This window comes from Talpa europaea, assembly GCF_964194135.1.
Source record: "Talpa europaea genome assembly, chromosome: 8".
Lineage (NCBI taxonomy): Eukaryota > Metazoa > Chordata > Mammalia > Eulipotyphla > Talpidae > Talpa > Talpa europaea.
Window position 1 is genome coordinate 41915102 of NC_140075.1, and position 22346 is coordinate 41937447.

At 35.4% G+C, this 22346-nt stretch overlaps 1 protein-coding gene across 1 annotated transcript in view; it reads right to left on the reverse strand.

Moving 5' to 3' along the window:
* Positions 1-22346, reverse strand: part of WDR72 (WD repeat domain 72) — a gene marked incomplete at both ends in the record, with an annotated part of 175465 nt that overhangs the window by 104591 nt on the left and 48528 nt on the right. Inside the window, one exon of the mRNA XM_084240161.1 lies at positions 19389-19591. Within this exon, the coding sequence (XP_084096287.1) occupies positions 19389-19591 (203 nt within the window). The remainder of the gene's footprint in view (positions 1-19388; positions 19592-22346) is intronic.

The following is a 22346-nucleotide window of genomic DNA, read 5'->3' on the forward strand; positions in this document are numbered from 1 at the left end:
ATTGCTTTTTCCTTTAATAAAGAATACTAATAATACTTACATAGTATTAAGAATACAGATAAAAAATGAAATTAAAATCATTTATAATCATAATACCTAGTGATACCCTTAACTTACTAAAGTAGAAATCTGGAAAGAAATCATGCTTTCCCACAAAGTTTCATAGAATTTTATAAATGGAAAGGGTCTTGGAAATTACTGTGTTATCTTTAGTATAAAGATAACAGTTTTAGTTATCTTTAGTATAAGATAACAGCTTAACAGCTTTAAGTTTCCCATCTTTCCCAACACATGACTTCTCTTTCATCAGTCTGTATTCTATGATTATGAAGAGCAGAAACTGCCTTCTAACCAGAATGGTGCCTGGAATGAGCAAAAAATTAAACCTAGGTATTTTTGGTCCATGATATTTGGGGCATTTTGTTGCTAGAGGATAACTTAACTGCTCCTGATCTCGACATTATTCAACTTGATATCAACAGATGGATAAAATAATAGACAACTATAAAGGGAAAGGATCCTGTGTTTCTCTACTGTACTCTACTACTATTACCACACACATTCTTATGTACTCTCAATACTTCACTTCTGATGCTAAAAATGTTGGGGTTTTCCCTTACCAAACAATTCTCAGATACTAGCAGAATGCCCTACAATTTAACTCAAACCCTACATTATCTATTCATCTGGAAATAGAATCAGATCCCATAGGTTAAAGTCTTATTTCCACAAGACTGTCCTCTACCCCCATTTCATTTGGATGCCAATTGGACATCAAGTTGCTACCTATGCTTCTTCTAACCAGCTGACTACAGATCAGAGATAAACAGTGTTAGAGAATGTATCTTTGTGAAGTATCTTGTGAAGGGGGGGAGGAACATCTTAACAATCTGACACCTCAGAATACAATTCACAATATGCCATGTCTGAATCATGCAACTGGGAAGGAGCCACACAGATACATAAATGGAGGTGGAATGAAGGACAAAGGAGAGGCATATGGAGGAGACACACTTGGAGAATAGGCACATGGTGACAGACACATGGGGAGACTGTTCTTAGTCCTTGACAATGACAACGGCAGCCGTTATCATGACTTCATGGTGGAGTATATGTTACATATTGAATGTCAGGTCTCTTATTCCAGTTCTATGGAATCTTCCCAGCACTCTTTCTTGTTTTCCCTCAGGAAGGTGCCTTAGATTTATGGCAAGGTTTTGGGCCTCAGATGCCCCCTCTTTGGGAAGTCTGTTTGGCTGCACATTTGCCCATGAGGGGATGGGTAATTTTCAGAGGTTGACTGGGAATCTTACTTGAATTCCTTTTCAAATCTCCTGTCACCTCTTCCCCCTCTCTCTATACACACCAATTTTAAAGATCTTTCACATCAAGAATTTGCTTTTTTGCTTTTGTGTGCATGGATGGCACAATCTTTTTAGAATGTGTAAAATAGGTTTTTTTCCTATAACAATTTGGGGTCCCTGGGTATCCCTCCATTGCACAATTTCACCCCCATCCCTTCTTAGAGCTTCATCATTTGCTAGATGGCTGACAGAACACAGAAAAACAGTTCACTTACAAACTAGGTAAATAGTTTATTACAAAGGTGAGTGAAGGGTGTGACTGAACTGTGAGATCCAGAGATAACTAGAACAAGGGATATGGGGAAAAGCGGAGAGCTTACAAAGCTTCTACAGGAGTAAAGTGCTCCCAGCACTGCCATGTGTGCAGCAATCTGAGATTTTTCCAAACCTGATACTTTGGGATTTTTCTGGAGATTTCATTACATAGGAATGATTGATTAAATCACTGGCCTTTAGTGATGATTCAACCATGTTGAAGGTCAGGGGCTGGAGCTGAGAGTTCTAACTCTGGAAGAATTTACTTGATGCCCTTGGCAAATGGTCTCTTTCCTGAGGCTATCTAGGGGGTTTCCTAAAAGTACTTTATTAACATAAACTCCAGTGTGATTGGAAAAAAAAACTTGTTATCAATAACAAAAAAATAACTTTTTGGCTTTTATAATGTAAGAAATTCCATGGGTTTTAGGAAAGTTGTGCCAGGAATCTTGAATGAAGACCAAATATATATTTGTTACTACACCAAATATATATTTGTTGCTACACAATATTGCAGTAGCCAGGAGAGGCTCAGTGACTGTTTCAGTCATCTAGCCATTCACTTAATCATCCTCACTACTGTAGTGGCAAAGTTGAAATTAGAACACAAATTGACTAGTCCTACTCTAGTGGTTTTGCATGACATAAAATATGATATCTCATATTTATGGAGCCTTATGTTTCCCCCAGAAACTACTAGAAGACTCAAAAACTCCACTCCACACTTTTGACAGGTGGTCACAACTGTTTGAATAAACAGTGCATAATTCAAGTTTGGTCTAGTCTTCATCTTCTAAAAATAAATTCAATGACATTAATAGAAAAAAGATATAGTACTCAAGATCAAATTCAAAAGCAATTTCATTAAAAAGCTAAATTATATGTGACCAGAAAGATATTTGTCCCACATGATTTCTTAAATAGTTTCCTTCAATTTCTTTGTACATAATTGTCAATTAAGATAACAAGTATGTGTTACTAAATTACTCTGTACTCACCCCCTAGAGATGAAAACTAATTAAAAGAGATGTGCTGTAGAAATGCTAATTTGACTTACCCCCAACACCTTTCCTTCCTTTGACCTGTAAGTCAAGGGCATCATGCTGATGCCTTCTAAACATCATACTAACAAGCTTATAATTGGCCAAAGGTCAATAAAAGGAACAAAAAATAACCTTGTCAGAATTAATTTAATACTAAGTAGACCAAAGGACACTGAAAAAAGTGTTTCTTCTTATTGTAATGATGTTTCATGTAGCTACATAAAGAATAAGCATTCAAACAGTTATTTTGGGCATGTAGCTACATAAAGAATAAGCATTCAAACAGTTATTTTGGGCATATGCTCTTTTGGGCACCAGCTATGTCAGTCAATTCAGCTAAACATCTACTTTCATGTAAAAAAAAAAAAAGTATACTTTAAAGTTTATGAATTACCCAGGGACATGATTCTTTCCAATGACCATACCACAATAAATTACCACAGATCTAGTTATTGATTGACAAGATCAAGTTAGTTGAATGCCTTAATGAAATAAGAAGTGGAAGAGAAAAAAGTCAAAAAAACAAAATAGATACATAAACCAAAAAGCCAAAACAGAGTCACAAACAGATTCAGGCTCCAAAAATGTATTGAAAAAGTTTATAACTTTTGGCAGAGAGCAATGTAAGAATATCTGTTACTGACAGTAACTAAATAAATTGTAGTTCTTCTTGGATTGAGGGGGAGCGGTTTTTGCCTCTCCACTCTTATTGCCTATCACACTCAATTGTAACAGAATGTAATCACAGCATTAATTATTGTAAGGACTGGAACACCATGATCTCTAGGACAAATCCTTACTACCATGTCTTTTTGCAGATAAAATATTAGTAACACAGAAATGTTCATTTATTTATGTATCATCATGGCTGTTTTGAGATTTTAAAGGCAGAGCTGAATAGCTGTGACAGAAAGTCACACTGTATACATGGCCCAAAAAGCTAAGAACATTTATTATCCAGTCCTTTTTACAGAAACTTTGCCAACCCCTGGCCTATTCATATTTAACAGAAATAGTGAATGTATAAAAAAACTTTTTTTTCTGGAAAAATTTGTAGTATCAAGATAAAGCATGTAATTTAAGGCATTGAATTCCCTTGACTCAGATGTGCTGTATTTTAACAAAGGTTACCATTTTAAAGTTGTATTGGCTGTTTTTATGTCATGTGTGAGATTTTCCACTGCAAATATGAGTTACTTTCAAAAGCCTGAGGTCATATTCCGAGATTTCTTTTTGTTTTCCTGAGGAGTATAAGACATAGTCATCTTCCACCATTTCCATATTGTAATATATTTCATTTCCCATATTCACTTCTCACCAGCTCCCTAGCTGGCCACTTGTCTTCATATTCTGGGACTTTGACCTGTTGTTTCCCACAGCAAAATCTTACTCATCCACCAAGACTGAGACTTGGCATGAGTTCTTACACTCTGTGGACAAGTTGGTTTTACCATCTAAGAGGTTTCTAGTAACACTTGGGAATGTAGGTCTACTAGAACACACATATGTTATCATAACCATTTTGATGTTCCAAACCTAATTTCCTTCTCTCACTGCAGCTGTGCTAGTGCATGCTCTTCCTGAGACTTCCTTTCCTCTAATCCATTTTTTTTGCACAACAATCAAAGTGGTCTTTCAAGACAAATTAGATCACTTTATTCCTTTTGAATAAAACCATAAAACTCCCCTTGGTAGTTAAAAATAGAACTCAAGATCCATATTTTGGCTAGTCACTGCCAACCTTCCTCCCCAATACTGACTTCTAATTCTCTGCCCATACAGTTCTCTCCAGTCACACTGGCCACCTTGACTTCATTGCCTACATCAAGCTCATTCATACTTTAGCCCCATTGTAGTAGCTGTTTGCTTTGCCTAGAATATTCTCCCTTCTGATAGCTGCATGTGGATTCCTTCTTGTCATTCAGACTGATATAAATGCTACCTTTCCCTCTGACCTTCTCTGACTACTCTGCCTAGAGTACAAACCCCAGGCACTCTCTGTCACACTGCCTGATGATCATCCCAGGAGAACATTTAGCACTATCTGACAATCTTGTTTTGATTTAAATTATGATCTATCTCTTCTCACTAGAATGTAAGTGCCATGAGTGTCAGGACTTATTTGAAATTCCTGGTAGCATGAAGACTCTGGGACATAGTAAGGGTTCAATGAATACTTAATGAATGAACAAAGTAGTCTGTCCTACAGTCTATGCTAGAAAGCTTACATAACATACAGACATAGCAGTTCTTTATTCTCAAGGAGTGTAAGGCCTAATTGAGAAGATAAGAAAAAAAAACGTATACAATAAGTGGGCAATCCACAGTTAATTGATAAGAGTTTAGCGATACACATTAAATAGCATCTGCAGATGCTATAGTATGGATAGGAATGGACTAGGTGCAGAGGAGAAAACCTGCATGAGAGATTCTGTAAGAAGAGGAGTATGGAATGCTGGATAAGAAATCATCAGAATGGCCACTTGAAGGAACATAGATCTGCTCACATTTACTGAGATGCGTCCTCGCTGGAGGCCAGGAGACAAGGAACAAGAGCAAATCCCAGGAAGCTTGGCATCTCCTGAGACTCTAATCCAGTGCAATACCATTTGCACTATAAGGAGCTACCTAAAAGCAGTTACTGTCATACACACCACAGTGTGGAATTTTTTCTCTTCACAAACCTCTGATGAAAGGGAGAGTTCAGCAATTTTCAAATGATCTACGAAAGTAGAAAGCAATGCTTGCTACTTGAGGGATCAGGATTGTGCCAGAGACTATGCATCTGGGAAATGAAACATAAATCAGGCTTCTTCATATTTATTACACTTACATTTCGAAAAGTTATTACAAACCTGTTGATTAGATTGTTGCTGGCTTCGGGGGTTTTGTATTGAGGGGAGGGCTGAGTAAAGTAATTATTTGAGGGAAGCAGAGGGCTCATGATATACAATACACTCCTCAGGCTATTTTTGAGTGCTTATTTTAGATAACTTTGTTACTAGAAAAAAAAAAAGAGTCTGAGATTTAAGGGCAAGTGAATGGGGGCAATAATATAAACTTTGTTGGTGTAAGATAAAACCATTTTGCCACCCTGCCTTTTAATCTTTCTTTTTGGGTCTGCATAAGCTTACTGTTGTACCCATCTTACCTGTATCATTCCTCCCTGAAGTGCTGAACATCCTTCATTTCATCACCACCAGTATTTAATAAATTTTTCCTTATAAATTTTCAAATTGATTTGGTCTGGTCTAAATATCAATATGCCTTATAAACTTTTGAATTGATTGAGACTGGTGACTAAATATTGGTGGAGTAGTTGCTGTGTTTCAATAGCCCCTTTGTTATTATTGACTATTTTTTGGTAGGTCACTCCCCTCTGTGAGATCAAGCCATGTGTAAACCCAATTTCGACGTAAAGTGATTGACTGGTAAAGTAAATATGCATTTTTGTCTTGGCAGTCATTTTTATTTTTCCCCTCAGAATTCAAAAAAGGAAGTAGTCCTCATAATTTAATCATCTATTTGTCATTCTTACTCTTTAATAGTTTCCAGTCCATGTATGTATTCAACGACTATTTTTTTTTAAGATTTATTTATTTAAACTGGGGTACAGGCCAGAGACGTGGGGTGGGGTGAGAGGATTCACCAGAGACAGAGTAGGGAACAGAACAGGCAGAGCAACTGAAGTACAATGCTGAGGGGAGCAGTGGGCGAGACAGGAGAGGTCTGCTGTGCCATGTGGTTGCTCCCTGGCTGCCCGGGGATAGAACTGCTGCTGTAGAGGCTGCAGCTTGCTTCATAGTTTGCGTCTTAACCCCTTGCGCTACCAGGGAGGCCCTTAATGACTATTTCTAATTGCCTGACCTGGAGCAGATGTTATTGGTGATAAGGATATTATATAAAAAGGTAAAACGGGTCCCTGCCCCCTTGAGATTATACTGTCCCGAAGGATGGAAAGATAAAAAAAAATGAAACAAAAGGTTGTTTAGAGAGAACAATGGGAAGTGAGCTGATACTTTATGGGGACATGATATTGAAGCGTAAACTTGTAGGTGAAGAATCAGGGGGAAGGCCTTCTGTCAGAGACTAGCAGTAGGGGAAATAGGAGTTTCTTTAATGAGGCCAGAAGTAGGGATTACATATCTGGGTTATGGTGCAAAATCTATTTTTCAATATATTATTCATGCACGCTGCATAATTTTAGGTTTTGTTCCAAAGATAAATACAGCTCAGATTAATAACTGAATGCCCGTATGCTAGACTCATTTCTTCCTATCAGGTCATGCTGGTAGAAGCTGAAAAGACTAATTCATAAAACTGTAATGTGAGAATAATAGATTAGAAAGTCATAGGGGTGAGGAGTATATGTAATCATTTATCCTACCCCCAAGATAAGTATCAAAATCAAATTTAAAAATTCAGAAAGCATTCCTGCTAAGAAAAGAGTAAATGTAGTTCCAGTTTAGGATATATCATAAAAGTTACATCATAATAATGATTAACACTTTGAATTTTATGAAGATTCTGAAATATTAAAAGGGGATATTTTGCAGGTTTTGATTATGCATCAAGATGTCCAGACCCTGGAAATTAACAAAAAGTCAAGGGTACAATATGATCAATTAAGATTCTTCCCCAAATATCACTTATGAATTACTGGCTACAACTCCTTCTCAAGTGAAGACACTTTTTATTATCTCATGGTGTTGTATGTTTGCTCTGAATGAAATTCAGTATATCTTGAAACTTAAAGCAAACACATTAAATGATTTCTCAAGAAGATGTAAGGTACTTGTTAGAGGGCTGCACAAGAATATGGAATATAATGCAGCATTTATACATAGTAAAGTGTACTTATAGGTTATATTGCTGAATTAAGTAGGACTTACACTCTTTTTGTGGGTAGTTGAAATAAAGGCCAAAATTTTTACATTATCCCATTAGCGACAGATAAGTAGATTAGGATAACTACTTTGTATTACAAAACTGAATTCTTATAAATAACAACAATATAATCAATCCTTTCAGATATAATAATCTGAAAATCAACAGATGTAGACTAGTAGGTAAAGAAAGAAACCAATCAAGCTGTGGTCCCACTCTCCCCTGCCAAGAACAGGGATGCAGACCATCATGTGGGCTGCTGTGTGTTATCCAGGCACCTGATTATGGTGCTACTCATGGAACTGCTGTATCTGATCTCTAAACTGCTCTTTTGATTAAGATAAAAGAGTAGATCATTTACATCAGATGTATATTTCATGACATTACTTAGGATGAAAAGAGAAATAAAAATCCTACAACATATACTTAAAACTGCTATTTTTCTGTGACTATCATACTAATTACAAACATCCTTGATAACATCAGACATTTCATGACTAACATAAAAGCTTTAAAAAGAAGTAGTTCTGGGGCCTCCCTGGTGGTGCAGGCAGTTGAGCGCAGTGCTGTGAAGCTGTCCATAGCCTCTGCAGTGCCAGTTCGATCCTGGCCGGCGAGATACCCACATGACACTGCAGCCCTCCCCTGCGTCGCCCACTGCTCCCCTCAGCAGTGTATTTCCATCAGTATGCCTGTTCTGTTCCCCGCTCTGTCTCTGGTGAATCCTCTCACTCTCCCACACATCTAGCCTGTACCATGGTTCTTGTATGCATAAATAAATAAATCTTAAAAAAAAAAAAAGGAGCAGTTCTAAAGATTAGCTAAGTTCATCATTGGGATAGCTAAACACCAAAGGCATAAAGGAAACATATACTTTGTCTTTAAAGACAATTTATCACCATCTACAAACGTGACTTCAATTATAATTGACAGAGTTGAATAAAAGATAGGTCCTTGATAATTAAATATGTTGAACTGTCAGTTGTATGGTGGCAAATTTTGTAAAAAACTATAGATTGAGGTAACTTCTTAAATTTTCAGAGTCACATCAACTATCAAAAGATTTTCTCATTCAAGCCTCATCCTCATATCATGTAGTATAGACAGGGTTCATGTTATTCTTTCCATAATCTTCCAAACATTCCCTTCATGGATGATACTATGGTTGTTGTAAAACTGGATTTGACCTGAGAGACAAAGCAGACAGGTCTGCCTGAGTAAAAGACAACTCCTTACAGGAACATTGTGAAGAGGCTCCAAAAAGAAAGAGCCTTTATTTAAATTCCTCTGCTATAACCAGGACATTTAATCAAGTAATTTGGTAGAGATTACATGTTCCAGAAAAAGAAGAGAGAATTAATTCTAAGACAGCAGTCCCCCGGAGTTAGAATGACTTCCCGTCCATGGGAAAATGATAAAATTTCCCTCCAGTTGCTGGTGAAATATACCTTCTTCAAGTTATTCAGTCATATTCAATCAAACACTAATGCAGGTACTGCTGTAATGGGATTGTGCCAATGTATTTAAGGTCCAAGTAGATTATCTGATAATGTACTCAGATAAGATTAGCTGAGTAGTCCTGATATAATCACAATGTATTTCTGCAAGCAGAGGAAGGAGTCAGATATTCAAAGTACAGGAGGACTTAGTATACCAAAAATCCTCCACTGGTGCCTTGACAATGAAGGTGACTCTATGGCAAGGAATGTGTGACCCTTGGTAGATAGCCACGAAGAAAACATGGACCCAAGTCCTACACCCATGCGGAACTTGAATTCTGCCCCAATAATCTGAATAAGCTTTGAAGAGGACCTGAAGAGGAACTCAGATGACATAGTACCTGGATCTCAGTCACATAAGACCCTATATAGAGAATCCAGTCAGATCATGTTAGACTCTTGACACACAGAGACCATGACATAATAAGTGTATTTTATTCCCAGTGCCTTCATTTATGGAAATTTATTAATAGCTATAGAAAGTCAAGTACCATAAGTAGTGTTCAGGCAAAAGACAAGAACAGTCATCAGTGAGAGCTGAGATTGAGGATTATGGTTCCTGGAGAGGCAACTTGGAAAAGACAGCATACTAGGCAGGGTAATTAGAAAAAGTAAAATCAGGCATCCAAATAAAAGTTCAATGCTAGGTGAAAATTACAGTAAAAACAGGGAATTCTGAAATTCTGGGATGACAGAAATATTATCCAACACTAACTTGTAGGTCTCAAACTTAACAGCAATGAAGGTTCAAGAAAATAGTGTAGGGAAGTGAAGACAAGACAGCATGGGAACCCCGCAGAGAGGGAAATCTGGAAGATTGTAGTGGACTCAGCTGAAGTAGGACTAGGAGATCGGAACCAACAGATCCCAGTTCTGCTCTAAAGCTAGTGTACTGTGTGATTTAATCAAGACTGGGTTCCAAAGTCCTCCTAAGAAAGGAAAAGAGAGAATGGGTAACTAGACCACTTCTGGGTCTAACATGCTATAGGACTATAACTAAAAATGAAGCATTCTGGTGAAACTGTACCTCCACCCACTCCACCCCTGCTACTCCTCCCCATTAATATTTTAGTTCAAGGACCAAAAAGAAAACATGCTTCCTAATCATAATCAGAGATCTTTAGAGGGAGCCGGGAAGAGGTGAGTCTGACTTTGAATTTCATAAGCTTCCATAGTGGCTTCCTAAAATCATCAGGTCTTAAACAACATGTGAAGACAAAAAACAAAACAAAACAAAACAAAAAAAACAGTCAAAAATCCTGGTAAGTTCTATTTGGGTTGGGTTTGCATGTGATTAAACATGTGCATAAGAAAGTCCCTGCTGCTCACAGCAGTCTTTTATGATGATGTTTTTATATCTGGTAAGAATAATCAAACTTGGGCCAAAAACCTATGCAGGGTTTTTTAAAATTAAAACAGCTTCTAGAATAATTTGAGCTTAGTCCTATATGGAAAAGTATAAAAAAGTCATTTATGTCATTATTTGTATTTAATGTCATAGATGCCATTTGGGGATGCAGAGAACTGCTTGTTTCTCCAGGATGTCACTATAAAAACCCAATTCAGAAAAATGCATGGGAGTATTAGCTGTATATATTCTTTAATAAGTTCATGCTCTGACCTCCAATGAATAAAGTGTTAATACATTCTGTTTTTACCAGCATAGGGGAAATAGCCCATGAGAACAAATGCTTTCCTCTTTGAGAATTGCTTCCTGTTCCATTTTTGCATTTGCTGCTCTCTTAGGGCTAGTTTCAACATAAGTCATTGGTACAGAAGTAGTGCTCCTGTTGGGATTCTTTTAAATGGGTCCAGATGGTATTTTCAGTCAATAAGTGATATTACCAGCTTTGAAAAAGAAGGATTTTATTCTCCTCTTTCCTGTTATAAGCCACAAGCCCTTTTAGATAAAATCTGAATTTCTCCCAACATCATTCTTTACTCCTGAAAATATTATCCATTGCATTAATCATAAAAAATAAGATAGAAGCACAAGATTTTTCTTATGTAGAGCAATGACTTGGTTACCAAGGAAACGCCAAGTTACTACAGAGGAGTAGTATTTACCATCACCTTTTTAATCAGACCTAGCAAGTTGCTCAATAACAGAACATCCAAATCCACTGAAGTGAATTTGTATTACAGCAAATGTAGACCTCACAGTAGGTTGGAAAGGTTTATCTACAAGATGCAGGATCCTAATTTGGAAAAGTCAACAGAATTTTAACAAGCAAAAATAATTTACAACTGAGAAGAAAGTAATGAAGGAAGGAAAAAAATAAGGAAAATAAAAGTCCTTAAACAGTTAAATGCTTTTAACATGAGTGCAGAATTAAAGTTTCTAAAATGTATATTTTATTATTTTGTTATATGTAATAATGTAAATGGAGGCAAGTTTAAAGGCATGTTTTAATAAAGTATGCTAAATACAAAATTAAAATTCCCTATGTGTTTGACTTTTACTTATGTTTTTATGCTAGAATCCTCTCCCCACAAGTCAATTCATAACTATATACAGACTATTTAATTCAAGAAGAAAATTATAATCTTATATTTATGTGTTACTTACAAGGTTGATAAATTTTGCAGGGGTGGGTGGGGGTGGGTTAGGTAGGGAGAGGAATTGACATAAATCTAGTCTTGAATATTTGATATAAACACTTACTCAGTGAAAAGGCTTACTTTAGAATTAACAGAAAAAAAGTTTTGAAACCAGCTAAAACCGAAGCAGAACAAACCCTTTCTCTGGTAAAAATCACAACAGCCTATCAGCAACTATAAAAACAGCAATGTTGACCTTGAATCAGGCATTAAAGATCTGTACACAATTATATCATCAGCTTTATGAATTTTAAGTTGCTATCTCAACCACAAATTCAATAAATGCAGAGTAGGTTAGTAATAAGTAGATGGCTGTTTTTAACAGCCTTTACTTAAAAAAGCATTGAGAAAGTAGACAGCAAACTATCATTTTCCTTGTTAAAATAGACAACTCTTTCAAATCCTACTCAGCACACTTTAGGTGAAGACTTATGACATCTCAGGTAAACAACACTCAAAATTCAAAATCAAATTCTGTCAAAACTAGAATTGATTTATATAGATTATATACACAATGCTGGGAAATCAACAGCTAAAAAAAAATGAACTGCAATTTTTTTTATTCATTTTCAGGATTCGAGGTAAATTTTTAAAACACCTTTTTCTCAGCCGGAGTATATAATTTCACTTCCTTTTGAGTATCTTAAACATAACAGCTTAGCAACTGTGGAGAAACCCAATGACAAAGAGCTCTTGGGTGTAGCTATTGTAATTAACAGATTCAATATCTGTTTCTACCAGTCAGGTATCATGGTTGAATTGCTGAAAACTACTAGAAATTTCTTCAAAACCAGCGAGACTTCTACTTTAGGAAATCTTTGACAACACCAGGGACATTACTGGCTGTCAACATCTGTGGGTGTTGCTATGGCACAGTTACAAAGCCTCTTGTCATCTATACAAAAAGGTACACACAGAGAGATGATGGGAGAGACACAGAAGATAAATTGATAAGAAAATCAAGGAGAAATAATTGCGCTGGCACTACACAATAGGCACACAATTTTGAGTCCATGTTTTATACTAATCCTTTTCTACTGGAGCTAGAGAATCCGAATTCAACTGAACTGTAATTATGACTAAACAGGAACCAGGGGGTGGAAATAAAATTCAAAAACTGCACTTGCACCATTTATCACTGGTCTTAATTTGAAACTCAAAGCGAATTACATTTAAAATAATATTTAAACTTCCACTTATAAACCCTTGATAGTCGTTTATAAATCTACAGAAGAGAAAAGAACAGGTTACTATGAACAAGAACCTAATATTGATTTTTTCGGCGGTGCAGTAAGGCATCTCCATTCTATTTGGCTGCTGTCAAAGCCACTCTTTAACAGCTGGAGTCAAATTGCACTATTTACAGCAAGAGCCCTTGTCAAGTGGACCATAAGTATCCTAACAATACACTATTCAAATGGCACTTTGCCACACAAATTGCTGACTTGATGAATAACCTAAGTCAATGACTAAGGCCAATATAAAAGTTTCATTTTTATGAGAGGTTTTACATTCACACATTAAGTAAGCTTTCTTTGAAGAACTATTAGGCTATATATTTCAGGCTTTTGGATGCTGAAAATAATTAAAATCTGTTTAAATACATCAAGGGAACTTGACAACATTAATATGGATCTGGTGTTAACTACATTTGTCACACGAGTCAGAACAGTGCCCTTCTGTTCCTGGCACTCCCCGCCGGCACGTGCGGCACAATGTGGTCCTGAGACAAGCCACGCACCGTGACACTGGCGCATTCTCCTTTTGTGCCTCTGATTTACATGCCCACCGAATGTTTAGATACGAGCAAGCCTTTGAAGTCCTGTGAGGAAATTCAGGGTTGCTTCTGTGTGGAAGGCAGACAGCTGGAGTCATTTAATGGTACATTTCCTACCTTTCATGGTGACTCTGAGACCGTCTAAACCAGTCTTACAACAAAGCTGTGATTGCTTTTCAGTTTTCCTCATCATTGAGAGAACTTTGTATCAAGAACATATTTTAATCATACTGGAAAGTGAGAACAGGGACATTCTTCATAAAGCAGCTAGAAAAAAAGTATTAAGCATTACAGAAATTTGCATTTGGCTTCCGGTAGTTAAAAAATATATAAACTGTTCATAAGAATTCTACACTGTCAAAAATTTGCATAATCACTTCACATGTATTCCAAAGGCAAATGGGCTGGTATAGTTCTCCATTTCTCTATCTTTCTCTGCTCTGTCTTATGAGTAAAAGGGTTATTATCACGTAGGCACTGAAGTTTTCAGTTGGGAGTTGTTAATCAAAATACTTAAAACAAAAATCTTAATCTAATGTTTACAGAAATTCCTATATTTCAAAGTGCTTCCATGTCTCAAGGTAAACATTTATTTTCTTTCAAAATTATATAAAATCATTGCAAAATATGCTCTACATTAGGAAACAATAGCTATGTCCTATTCATTACATTAAAGAGAATATACCAAAAATTAATTACTGATCAAGAAGTGAAAATTAACATTACATATTTGGACTTATCCCTACATAATGCAATTAATTGTTCTCAAATGAATATTGTCTGTTCTTCATGTGGTGATTCAACTTTAATATAAAATATAGACATTTCAATAAAAAATGAGTTAATCTGCAAATTATAATGCTGCTACATCAATTATTTCACATTTTTACATGTAAATTTGCAAGTGAAATTTTCAAATCTCAAAATTTAGAGACGCCTACTTTTTGGTTATGTGTTTGTGTCATATAGTGTAAAATAACTAATTTTCATTCAGATAAAGTAATAGGTGGTATTACAGTCCAGTTTTCTATTGCTGGCCCATCCCTGCACTATCTGTGTTTTACAATAGCAAGATAAAGCACTAAAAATATTATTTGGAAAAGAGTGCCAAACAGATATCACTCTAAGGTCAATTAAAAGTTAAACAGGAAAACAAACATATTTATAGACAGTTCAAATGGAATGTAAATGTATTCTTTATTTATAATCAAAATTATATTTGGATAAAGATGCACATACAAGTGCATTATTTCTCTAAAGTTCCATTGATAAAAATGCTTGCTTGGATTGCAAGCAATAATGGGCATGTTTGTTTTTCCACAAATAACAAATTACAAACACATAAATTTCATGATATCTGTGAGGGCATAGACTAGATACAAGATCTTTTGGATTATATTCCACATAGTACAGAAGAAATTAGGATAAATTATTTTTCAAACATTTAGATAGCTACAGAGAGAGAGCATGTTTGCTATTTTGCCAATTCCTCTTAGGACCTTGTAATATCCAATTCCAAAGATTGTCTAAATCAGAAATTGGCAAACTATAGCCAAACGACATCAAGTCTAATCTACTGCTAGTTTTTGTAAATAAAAGTTTTATTGGATCATAATACTTGTTTATTTATGAATTGTCTGTGCTCAACTAGCAAAGAGAAGTAGTCACAACAGCAAAAACCTGGCCCAAATTATTTACTGTCTGGTACTTTATCAGAAAGTTTATCCCTAATCTTGTTTATCATTGTTGAATATAAAAATAAAAATGCAAACCACATATGTTATTTTAAATTGCTTGTGACTGTATCATAAAACAAAAAGAAACAGGTTAAATTGACTTTCACAGCATGTCTTACTTAGTTCCATACAGCACCTTTTTGACTTATGATGGATATACATTCTGCTAAGCCCATCATCAGTTCAAATTATTGTAAATCTTATTTGCAATTAATATACCTAATCAACCAAACAACATAGCTTAGTCTAGCGTCACACATCTCAGAACTTATAGTACTCTACAGCTGAGCAGTTATCTGGCATAAATTCTATTTTTTAAAATATGTTGAATATGTCATGTAATTTGTGGAATACTGAAGGTGAAAAACATAATGCCCCAATTCACAATTTGAATATAGTTTGGCTGCATGTATATCACTTTCACACCTTCATTAAGTCAAAAAAAAAACATCTTAAGACAGGGACCACTGATATATCCAAAATATCTTTTTAACATAGTGCTAGCCAAATTTCAATTACTTAATAGCTATATGTGGTTAATGGCTACCACCTTACACAGTGCAGGCCTGCATAAGCAAACTGGAATGTGGACCCATTCTGTGGAAAATCAGTTTGAAAAAAAAGACATTCCTGGCACATTACAATAGGTCTAAACTATGGCAATTAAAATAATCCTCCTTATCCTTTTACTCATTGTATAGACAATACAGAAAAATAATTTAAAGCCAGCCAATCAACAGATAAAATAAACCTTCTCTCTTTAAAGTACTATAAAGTTAGAAAGATTTTTTTGCCCCATAAAGATGATTTTAGTCAGGCTGTTTATTTCCTGCTTTGAAGCTAAATTCATGCCACTGCAATTTAAACAGTTTCTATCTTGTTTTATCCCCAGCAGAATCTGAGAAAAAGCAGTTCCCCAACACTAATATGATATTGTATTCCTTTAAATCCTTTAAGACTCTGGCCCTCTCTTACCCCAAAGATTTTTTCTTTGTCTAGCTGTAAAGTTCAGCTCCTCCAGCATTTCAAATTGGACCCATTTTCAAAATGCTTTATTGTATTTATTGTTTTCTTTTCCTAAATCTATATACACTCTTCCAATGCAAGGAGAGAAAGTGAATGCAGCATTCTAACACAGACTAAATATTGATAAACACAGAGAACTCACTGCACAGATCTTACATGCTGTTCTGACATCCAACAGTTTACTACTGGGAAATATTTCACTTATGTCTCACTAAAGTACACACACACACACACACACACACTCCTAAAGCATATAGTATCCTTAGTTCTAAGTTTCACTGACATACTGGTCCTCATTTTTCCCACCTAAAATGTGTGTGATTCAAATCTTTGTCTTTAAAATGTGCTTTTTTCTTAAGAAAACTCGTGCGTGTTAAAATATTAACAATAAAGAGAACAGAGAACTTGTAAGTAACCTTAAAAGGCCATGCGTATCAAATTTGTAAATAAAATGATTAAAAGGTCTAAATCTATGAGGATGAACTACTAAAAGAACAAAGTATGGTAGAAACGGAGATATGTAGTACATTATTAGAGAAGCTATAATTTAGGAGAAGCATAGATTAAAAATAGCTCTAGTTAACACTAAGTTCAATAATAATAGAAATATATAGGACAAAGGAGGTGATAGCACTGTGTGATTCAATTCTCTGATTCTGTAGTGATGACTGGGAATCAGTCATTTGCGGTAAAATGCAGCAGTTAGGGAATAAAGTTGGAATCAGTCTAAGAGTAGGAAAATAAGACCCTGGTCTTTTATTGTTTTCTGGAGTCAAGAAAGAAACAAAATTATGTAAAGAAAATGAAATCTATATATACTATTATCACTACCCAAGAGGTAGCTCTGAGGTCCTCCAAGAAACTGAAAGAAACAGCAATCAGTTTACGTTGTGGGAATTAAACTAGTAAAATAGGAACTTCAATGAGATCTGTTCTTGCTGACCATCAGCATCTGAAATGCATGAGTCAAGAGGTATCTCCAACTTTTCATCTATTCCAGCATCTCATTTCCAGTATGAGAAGCACACTCTATTATGCACAGACAACAACAAAGCTACATTAAGATGGGAATGCTTGACAGTCAGCTAGGTTCACTCACAGAACTTTATCTATCCCAACCTACAATACATATGCGTGATTCAGTTTTGGGCCTTAGGAGACAAAAACTTTGTGACTTTCACCTTCAGTTGTGAATGTTCAAGTTTGATCAAATCAATATAATTGACCTTATAAAACATGACATCTTTCCCCTATAGTCCTCCTATAAGTGAAACCATCCGATATTTTTCTTTTTCCTTCTGACTTCTTTCACTGAAAAAGGTTAAATTGACTTTCCAAATTAAGGCATTAGGAAAAAAATAATAACAATAAAAAACAAAACAAAAATAAATCGTCAACTATAAATCAAAGACATTCTGCAGGGGAGGGGTAAGGAGAGGGGTCAAAATGAGGGAGGGAAGAGCCCAAGGGAGTATGGTGATGGAGCACGGGTGAACTGGTGCGGAAATTCTATGGGGACTACTTCTGAGAAAGGAAAGCAAACATTGTAAAAAAAAAATGAAAAGAGATGTAAAATTTATATTAATTAATTTAAAAATTGAAGTCTTTCAAGTTAAGAACATGAAAAACAGATTTCAGGTTTGTAAAAACAATTTAACCAAATGAGAAAAGAAAAAGAATAGCTATAGCCTAATCACTTGGTTTTTAACATCTGAAGGAGGAAAGTGCAAAACAAATTAGTGGTTTACATGGAGTTTTAAAAAGAGAAATCAAAGACATAGACTATTTTTCCCCAATGTATATCAGTCTTGACCAAGGGAGATGGTGCCTCGATGGGCTGAAAGGGATGACTGCTTTAGACTCTCAGACCTCAATGACTAAATATCCCCTGATTCTGACTCCAAGCCTATCAAGGAAACCTACATTATATTTCCAACTCACTTCCTCTCCCCGTCCTGGTAGCTTTGCTAAAAGAGAATATGCTAAGTAATGAGAAGCTTCAATTATATTTAACATAGTAAATTAATTTATTGCCATTCTGACTTATATATTCATTTCTTAGGTGCTTGTTTATGTGACTCAGATTTCAAAAGGTTGACAATCCCTAGCCTAACTGATTAAATCTAAATCAGGTTTCTAAATCTAAAAATCTGAATAACATGCGCTGGCACCCCTGACCCAAGCCTGCTACGATGAGGATGGGCCTGAGCAGCCTGTTGGTCTTTATTAAAGATGACACATTCTTTTGCTTCTAACTACATATGCACACCTGAGATCAAAGCTTAAAGTTCTTGTTAATGGTATTTTAACAGTCTTCATAAAATCATGAAATAATGGAAAATGTTAATAATTTATAATTAAAAATCAGTTTAAAAGCTTAGAATTCTCACTCGAAATACAGCCCAGAATTTGAAAAAAGTTTCAGGTTTATAGATCTGATATTCATAAAAATGAAACAAAAAAATCCATATATTGAGTCAAAGGAAAACAGTTTATATCAGTAATAATATATGCACACAATATAGAGCACGGTAGTGATTAAACATAAATAGACAATATTATGAAAATATGTTTACATGAAAACATACCACATTAGACATATGCATGTAAATGGCACAGTTACAGCATGGTAAAGTAATAACTTGGAGGTATAGGAAACAAAAAAAAAAACTAGAAAAATAACAAAACTAGTTCAAATATCTGTGAGACTAGTTAACATGGTCATGAGAATAAATGCAAATGCAATCACTGTGTATTAACTGAGATTTGGAATCCTAAGGAACTGGTGATCCTGGAATTGCTGAGTATAACAAAAGAAATATCCCCACAAGATAGTTTTTCTGATACTTTTTCATTTATTTGTAATAAGCATTTTAAAAAGAGGTTAACTATTTTCAGTTGAATAATAAAAATGTATCCAAACCCAAAATATAGTTTTCTCCCCCACTCCTCACACTGAAAACCATCTCGATTTCAAGAGTTAATATATAATTGGCTCAATTTTGATAAGCCAGAACCGATCATGTCGAAAGGAATGCTGTGAATACAATAATCACTCAGAAAGTTATCTCAGTTCACCCCAGATCACTTGGTTTCTATGTTCTGTTTATAAGCTGATATTTAATTGCCACACATTATGAAAGCCTATTACTTCTCACTTTCATTGACAATGTTCTTTGTGAGAGGCTGCTTTAACTTACCTTCCATGAAGACTCCACCTGCAGACCAGGGCAGGGTATTGGCCCAAACTGGTAGGAGCTGGATGATCTCTGTTCTATACTTTTGTGCTTATGTGTCTCTGAGGCAAGTGCAAGTACAGATTCAGGCTTTAGAAGCTGTGAATCATCACAACAATTAAGAATAATTTTGGCCCTTTCTCCTGTTTCATGTCTTTCCAAAGTGCCTAGAACACAAGATTAGAAATAAAAATATATACAAAATATTAACCCTCCAAAACAAAACAAAAACACTTTTAACAGAAAATCACAGAACTTGACGTTCTCTTGCCTGTCTTCTTGCAACCAGACAACAAACTGGGAGCTCTCTCTAAATTATTCAAATCTTTGTCGAACAAAGGTTGAAATTATGGACTGGAAATGCTCATCTTCTTCCTTGTGCTTTTTATCCACAGAAATCAACAGGGCATTCAATAATCTTTAACAGTAAAATCTCTTATTATACAGTATGCAAGTGATCAATAACAAGCAACTATGGAATATTTTAGTGCTGTCCCCTAGTGTTTCAACTCTCAAACAACAGAGAATGCACAGAGTTTTTGCTTTGCTTGGGTCCCCAAACTTAAAATGTTTCTATGGCGAAGGCAGAATTGAAGTGAATAGGGCAAGTGAGAACATAGATGCTTTGTGTTTCAACCTTTCTCACCCACAACCCTCACAGCATCAGGCACCCAGAACACTCAGGGCTTTGTTGTTATTGTTGGTGGTGGTTATTGTTGCAGTTATAACCTTTAGCATTCATTTCTTATGTTATGAGAAGGGGGAAAAAATCCTTTGCCCTCTTCTCTCTTCTCTGCCACTTTTTTTTTTTTTAGTTTCAGAATTTCAAGGTGCTGGCAGGTTCAATTTAAAGTTAAAAGGAACAAATGAAAAATAGAACACAAGTATCAGAAGACAATTCAGTAAAATCTCAATAAATATGAATTAATCATGCCCACTGCCTGTAACAGTTATGAGTGCATTTATATTATTTATACTTTATTAAATATATAACCTACATCCTACTAAGTACAGATGCAAAGGAAGATTAACTTGACATACAATCTAAATACAGGTTTCATTTCATATTATTCCTTTCCTATCAATGAAAAAGAAGCAGTTGTACCATTTGTTAAGAAGGAAAAATACAGTTCTTTAGATAGTATTAATAAAATATCAATTTAAAGTAATATATGAAAATAGAAATAAGGGTTCTGTATCACTGACTTTCAATAGATTTGAAGATTATGACTGACAAATCCTTCCTCATTTTTCCTCCTCTCCTCAACACTTTCTCTTTGCAGCAAGTAAAATACCATTAGTTTGTACTTTAGATCGCTAGCATTTATAATGTTAACATGTTGGGCAGAAATCGTTTTCTTACACAATTTTTTTCATTATAACATTTCTACATTGATAAATTAACATCTTTAGCATGTAAAACAAATAAACATCTTGTTTCTTTAAACTTTCCTTTTCCATCAAAGCTAATACATCTTCAACAAATGAAGCTGGCAGCACTATCAAGAAACACTTTTTCTCAAGAATGACAATAAAAAGCGTATATTAAAAAAAGATAATAGTTATTTCTACTTCCTGAAAATGACTATATTCCAGAACTTGCAACTGTGACATCTGGTGAAATTCTCTGTTTATGAGGAATTTTTTGAATATGATATCACCATGGATATTTCTTCTTAAGGGTTTTCTGTTTCTCCCAAAACTATATGTTTTTTTAAAGAGTAAGAATTTTGGGGTAATAATTTATTATACTTTATTATGCTTTAATACATATATGCGCCTCAAATACATTGCCATGTTCTTACTGATGCCTCAAGAATTTGGAATTGGAAGAACTGCAAGTCAGCCTGTGATGTTAACTTGACCCACAGATTTGCCATTTCTTGTCTCACGGACTGAGGAACAGAACATGCTAGTCTGCAGAAAGGAGGAGAAAATGCACATAGAGAGGCAGAGAGGGAGAGGGAAGGAAAGAGAGATGGACGTGGGGAGGAGTGAGCATGATCCAAATTTCTACCCCACTTTTAGTCCCTTGCTGAGGAAGACTGTCCCTGGAGGTGCCTGCAGTACACCCTTGGGCCCTTTGCAATGAGTACCTCATTTTGATAAAGCCAACTTAACTTGGCTTCTGCTGGTAGCTACCAACATGGCCCTAACAAAGAGAGGAAAGAAAAGATATATCTATTGTTGTAAAAGTCAGTTTTGAGAACATCTAAAGAGGCATGCACAGTTCACCTGTACGCTTCTAGGTAGAGACTAGAGCAGAGATGGAGGCTTCAGCAGCCTCAGCAGATAGATAAGGATGAAATTCCAATGAAAGAATGTGAGCTCCAGGAGCTTGGGCTTGGCGTGAGATGTGTCATGAGAGCAGCACAAATCTTTTAACAGTTTCTGCACAGAGAGAGGAAAGAAAAGAAGGAAGATTCAGAAACTTGTGAATATGTGTGTTGTTAAAATACAGCTGTGTTTAAAATGCATTAGGATTGTCAATATTTATAGGGCACTTATAGTTTGGCTTTATTTTTTTTAAATTGGGCAAATAATCATTTTGAGAGGTGACTGCTCTGAAATCTGATTATTTAAAGTATCAGGTTCTCTTAAAGGAAGACCATGTAGTTTTCAATACACATAGTTTTAGTGGACCTGGGGAACTTTATGTTCCTATAGTAATACTATTTCTACAATGTATCATATATGCCATGATGGCTGCTGCCTTTAATTGTGATAGAAATGCAAGGCAGAGGGTAAAGAGAATACTTTCAGGTGATGAAACAAGCCTTATTGATGTAATAGATTTGAATATCTACTTAAAGAAAGGGAAGATGGGGTAGTAGTATATTATAAATTAATTCTGTTCTGAACAGCCAGAACAGAGTGTATTTTGCCTTGTAATTTGCTCATGCTTTTAGTATTTTGTAAATA